Here is a 6,000-nt window from a genome sequence, read left to right as displayed (position 1 = left end):
CTCCATTTTAAAGAAAGTTTTTATGTTATACAAATTTCTGTAGCCTCTGAATCTATGCATCCAATGTTCAGTGTGATGACATTTTCCGTGGGAGACTGGGGTTGAGAAGGCAGCAGTGAGGGACTAACCTTTGAACAACCGCACTTTTCTGAACACATACATTGCTAGTTAAACTATCCACTTCCTATTAGAGTCCAGGGGCAAAACTAGGAAAGACTCATTTCTGTCGGTTACTATTATCTTTGAGATAGTCTTCGTAGTATCAAGGATTGAAGTGGCAAAAACACAAAAATGTGCCTTGCATTATTATTTTTTTACTCTTAAAAGCAGGATAGAACTTGAGTTCTGGAAGGATGCTCATTCGACAGGCAAGGAAACGGACCTGGAGGGTCCTTAGTGCAAAGGCACATGGGTGGCTAGTAACAGTAGCAGGCCCACCGCACGCACCCTGGCATCTAGATGTACGTGGACCGACTCCTCCCCAGCAGCCTCGTCAGCCCCACTGCGGCTGAACGCCAGCATTTCTGACAAACCAAACGTGGAAGAAGTCACTCTTTTTTTAGTCTTTCTTCTTCTGGTGGCTTGAGAAGGAACTCCTTCCCCCCACCCCCCACCGAAAGTTGAGAAGATAGTCTAGCAAGAAGAAAAATCCAATGAATGGGGATTTTAATCCTAAGCAGTTTTAAATTATTTGAGGAACTGAGCACAAAACCTTACTCGGTATTAAATAAATGGCCAAACACATTTTCCCAGACATGCTCAATCATGGGGAAAAAAGTAAGCTATCAATATTTTTTGATTTCTGAAAGCCAAATTTAATAAATTAGTAAATGCATGCCAGATAAAAACACAAAACTGCAACTAAAAAACCAGTAATAACAGAAAATGTTCCGCATTGTACTTTTTTATTGGTGGATAATTGACTAAAGTAACAAATCTGAAAACACACTTTGCTTTTGCTGGAAAGAAAGGACTCTGTTAGAGAAGAACTAAGAGAAAGCAGGAGTGAAGCATTTGCGAGGAGCCGGCCTACGTTCTAGTCTATGGGAAGGCGGCACAGCCAGAGGTGCCATGTCCTCCATTGGTGTGCACGTTCATAGAAGCGTCAGAAACCAAGGACCTAGAACCCAAAAGCGAAGTCACGACAGATTTACTCTGCGAAACATGCTGAATTACGACCACAGACTACCCGGGACAAAGAGGCGGTGCAGGCTTGTTGTCTCCTTTGTGTGGGGTTCCCTTGCCAAAGAGGGGGCTAATCATGCAGTAGCTTGAGTTTCTCTTAACATGATAAACACCCAGGGTTACTCGAACTGGAGTGCGTGTGTTCACTGTTTTACAAGGACAGCTGAGCGGTGCTACGGAAGCAGTGGGAAGTTCCTTCATTTTAATCTGGCTATCTGCCCAAACTTCTAACCAAGAAATAATTCAGCTATAAGAGCCAATTAAATTACTATAAAACATTCCTTCATCTGTAAAACATTTTTTCCCCTGCGAACTAAAATTTAAAATAAAATGTCTTCATTTTTGATAAGCAGCTCCACCACCAGTCTCTGGTATCGTATATCGTTCAAGGCGGCCATGGCGTCTAGTTCTGGAGACCTCATCAGGGTCGGGCCGAACACAATGCCAAGGTTCTCGGCGTTCATAAGGTTCTCCTTCTCGTGGAGGGTCACTCTGGAAAATAAAAGCAAAGGAGCGCACCTTCGTGTGAGTGCTGGCACTCTGCACGGTGCTCAAGCACTAGAACAAAAACCAGGTTCACAGTCAAGGTTCCTGCCCACTTAACTCTTCGGCTACATTCTTTCTCTGTCCCCCTCTTCACTTCAAAGTAAATCCTATCGATAAATTAAACTTCTGGTGGTCACTGAAGCTCCTGCCCGAGCTCACTGCTGGACTGGGGGCGGTGCTTGCACATAGCAGACCAGGCGCTGGGTCGCCTCGAGGATTCCATCAGCCCTCCTTCCACATTGGCTGCCCTGTTCCCTGGATTTTTACTGAGTATCTGGGGAGGGTGGTGGCGGTGGCACGGAGAGATGGCTGAGGGCAAGCGACCTGGTCGGGGAGCTGAGTGTTCGTGTTTGCTCTCCTGCTATACAGCAAAGGCCCAGACTAGGATTTGAGAGCCGTTCCTTTGCTTTAGTGTGAAGGATTTAATTGCATCCGTATATGAAGCAAACTTGAATTTGCAAGTGAAGTTGTAAGCATATTGAACACAAGTTTTAGCTCATGCTGCTTTTAAGGGAGAAAATCATGTAAATGTTAAATGCACCATCAGTTAAATATTCATTTCTGGGTGGCTCTTGCTGAGAGGCATACAAAATAGATGTCAAGTTCTGTCTTTTTTGTTTCTAATTGGCTTTATATTTTGAAACTCTAAAACCACTAAAACTTGATCACATAATTTAAAACAGTTTCCTTCAACTGGTAGAGAGTGAGAGTGACCGAGCAGGGAAATGAAGTCATACCACCATCAGTCTACTTAAGACATCAAACCAGAAGTAACTGAAATATTTTATTTTCTATTCCTCCCTCTACCTCTTATTTTACTCCATTTTTTTTATAGCAGTTTTCAGTGTGGGAGACATTAATGCAATAATCTAAAATCCTGTCACCAAGTGTCAAGTGCCTATTTTGGAGCAAGAAGTAAGAAAAGTGAGCCTTCTGGCGAGTTGCTTTGCTCTTTATTATGCTAATGCTCATGTCCTTAACAGCTACAACCTTTTCTCTTTCCACAAAAATTCAGTTTATGTCCTTGGCAGAACATCAGTATCTCACATATTTGCAAACAGACTGGAACTGCAAATACGTTTACGTCAGAATCCAGTCTGTATTCGGCACTGTAGCGCAGAATATTTTTAGCATTCCTTCAATAATCTGTCCTTTCTTTCACCTTTGGTTTCATCTGATTCTTAAAATTCGGTTGCAGTACAAGGAGAAGCTTCCGAGTCTGTTAACTTGCCTCTTGAGATGCGCCATGAGGTACCGCAGGGTTTCGCAGTGCGCGGGGGGCAGCAGCTTCAGTGCCTCGTGGAGGGTTTCTAATTGCTCGTCGGGATCCATAATTTCTGAGACAGCAAGGTGAATACCAAGGAGAAGAGCTTTAACAGACAACTTGTATAAATGCTTCACTGAATTCTATTCTTGTGGTGATCATCTAGGACCGGTAAGAAATGCTTTCTCACAGATCCTTGCCCACAGCTTTGGAAGACATTTTTAAGGTTCAAGTCTCAGATTGCCAGAAGGTTTAGTTTCAGTGTGGCAATACCACTTGGACTTTTGGGGATGGCACCCACTTGATTCACTTGAGTGCCTTAGAGTCTGGTCACCGTGGACCTTGGACACTGGATAGGTAGGATGTAACCACAAAGCGTTCAGACACATGTATCCACGGGCTAAAAACTTAGACATTCAAATGAGGTCATCTTACAACATTACAGACCTACTTAAGGGATGTTAATTCGTTCAAGATATTTTGAACATCCCAGTTCAGTGACGGTATACAAGCCCTGCCAAAGTCTTAATGGGTATTCATGCTCTTTTCTTTTTAAACCAAGAAAGGCATCACCCAGTATTTACTTCCTTGGTTTTAATTTACTTTTTGTTATATAAAAAAAGTCAAACCTACCCTCAGAGCACAAAAATATTCTACTACTTAGGACATTCAGGAGAAAGCAATAACCCTGTGGAGGCAATTCTAAATGTTGGGAGTGACCGCAGGTAAATGTGGCTCTTCCGAAGTGTAAACTTCAAAGGGAACCATCCTCATTTGGACATTTTAGTTCTGCTGTATTGGCCAAAACCCCAGCACGTTCCTTTGAGGTCACAGATTGCATTCAGTTCATCAGTTATTCCCATAATCAGAAACAGCAGACGTCTTTGAAATTCTGGGCTCTCAAAAAGAGCACCCTAGCACATTCCTGCTTCTCCGACGGCAGGAAGATAGGGGGCCTTTCAATGTCGGGTTGCAGGGCAATTGCAAGGAGACCCCAGAGTGCTGAGTCTCAGTCAGGGGAGCAGCCTTGAAATGCTGGAAGGCCACAGCAGACCACAATATATCACTGAAGACACAAGACTGAGAATCCTAGTTTTCTAATGTCTAAGACAAAACGATTCAATGGCAATGCATCAGAGTCTGGTTAAAACTGATAGAAAAATGAATGTGAGAGTTCCTAGCATTGGCAGTGCAGATGTGATAAATGTCAGAATGGGAAGAGTGAAGCTTTTTAATTCAAAGAAACTTTGGCCATTTTAGAATTTCAGCCCAAAGCTTACCCAGGGTTCCTGGTTCGTTTCTCAGTAATAAAGGATGTATTATTTGCCATGATAATTGATGCATGGTCTTTGAAACTTCGGGTCTTTAAAGAATGTCAGTTCATAACAGCAATACCATCTCGGATACTGAAATTCAATCATTTAATTTCTAGAATTAAGAAAATTCCATTTACTATAGAAACCATTACTTAGTATTTACTTATATTTTTTACCATAGGACTAATTAATTTGAAACTGTTGTTTTGGAAATTGAAAAAAGTAACATAGTTTCCTTTTAATTTTCACATTTAATCTTTGCAGGGAGAATCTTGAGATGGGGTGAAATTAGGGATAGTGTTGGTGTGCTAGCAAATAAAATTCTCTGCTCAAAGAGAGCTTATTTTCTCTCTTGGAGGGTGACTGACAATAATGAACACATACCTTCCGGTTTGTACTATATTAGAATGAGGCCAGTGCTATGGAAAAAAACAGCAGGGTAAGAAACACTGCAAGTGTGATGGGGTGCAATTTAAAATGGGGATCAGGGGCACCTGGGTGGCTCAGTTGTTAAGCGTCTGCCTTCGGCTCGGGTCATGGTCCCAGGGTCCTGGGCTCGAGCCCCACATCGGGCTCCCCGCTCAGCAGAAGCCTGCTTCTCCCTCTCCCACTCCCCCTGCTTGTGTTCTCTCTCGCACTGTGTCTCTCTCTGTCAAATAAATAAATAAAATCTTTAAAAAATAAATGGGGATCAGCATAGACCTCAATGAGAAAGTAGGTCTTGAGTAAAGACTCTGAGGGTGTGGGGGAACGCACCACACGGAGATCTAGGGGAGGGGGTTGCAGGCTGAGGAGTAGCCGTGAGAGGGTCCTGAGAAGCCGGTATGCCTGTGATGTTTGAGGACACGTGAGGAGCCAAATGCGGCTGCGAGAGGGAACCAAATGTGGCTGTGCTAGAGGGAGCGCGAGGGAAATGGAGGGGAGTGACGTCAGAACAGCAAGAGGGCCCCGTCGTGTCCCGGGCCGTCAGGCTGTTGCGGAGACTTAGCGTTTACTGAGAGAAATGGGAAGGTGCTGAACAAGGGCATGATCTGACAGACATCGCTCACAGTATCTCTCCTCTGTCTGCCATGTGGGAAACAGACTATGGAAGGGCCAGAGTAAAAACCATTCTAGTAACTATTTACAAAAATCCAGGTGAGCGGGGAGCCTGGGCTGGCTCAGTTGGTTAAGCATCTGACTCTTGGTTTCAGCTCGGGTCATGATCTCAGGGTCATGGGACTGAGCCTCCCAAAGGGCTCCTGTGCTCAGTGGGGAGTCTGCTGAAGATTCTCTCCCTCTGCCCCTCCCTCCATGCTCGTACATGCTTTCTTGCTCTCTCTCAAATAATAAATCTTAAAAACAAAAACAAAAACAAAAACAAAAACCCAACCCAGGTGAGGAATGACTGACTTTAGCTTAGACCAGGTGGTGGCAGTGAAGGTGATAAGAAGTTGCTGGATTCTGGAGATAGTTTAAAGGTGGAGTCCATGGGATTTCCTGATGAGGGAGGTAGGAGAAGAAGAATCAAGAATGAGCTAAGTTTTGGGCTTAGGCAACTGGGAGGATGGAGCCTCCATTAAGATTATGGGTGGAAGAGATTTCATGGGGAAGATCCAGGGTTCTACTCGAGATGTCACTGAGACGTCCAAATGATCGTGCTGATGGTGGATTAATCTGGTGCTCAGGGAGAGGTCCAGACTGGAGATA

The 6,000-nt window shown here is 44.0% G+C and overlaps 1 protein-coding gene across 3 annotated transcripts in view; it reads right to left on the bottom strand.

Moving 5' to 3' along the window:
* Positions 1-886: 886 nt before the first annotated feature.
* The window catches only part of CHN1 (chimerin 1), a 195,002-nt gene continuing 189,888 nt past the window's right edge, over positions 887-6,000 (bottom strand). For all 3 annotated transcript variants that reach the window (XM_025849933.2, XM_073882258.1, XM_073882261.1), the window contains 2 exons: positions 2,963-3,068; positions 887-1,677 (listed from right to left, as the gene is read on the bottom strand). In XM_025849933.2, the coding sequence (XP_025705718.1) occupies positions 1,506-1,677; positions 2,963-3,068 (278 nt within the window). In that variant the 3' untranslated portion in view covers positions 887-1,505. The remainder of the gene's footprint in view (positions 1,678-2,962; positions 3,069-6,000) is intronic.

This window comes from Callorhinus ursinus, unplaced genomic scaffold (assembly GCF_003265705.2).
Source record: "Callorhinus ursinus isolate GAN/ISIS: 27379988/994484 unplaced genomic scaffold, GSC_fseal_2.0 scaffold2, whole genome shotgun sequence".
Lineage (NCBI taxonomy): Eukaryota > Metazoa > Chordata > Mammalia > Carnivora > Otariidae > Callorhinus > Callorhinus ursinus.
This window is presented reverse-complemented; position numbering and strand designations above follow the sequence as displayed.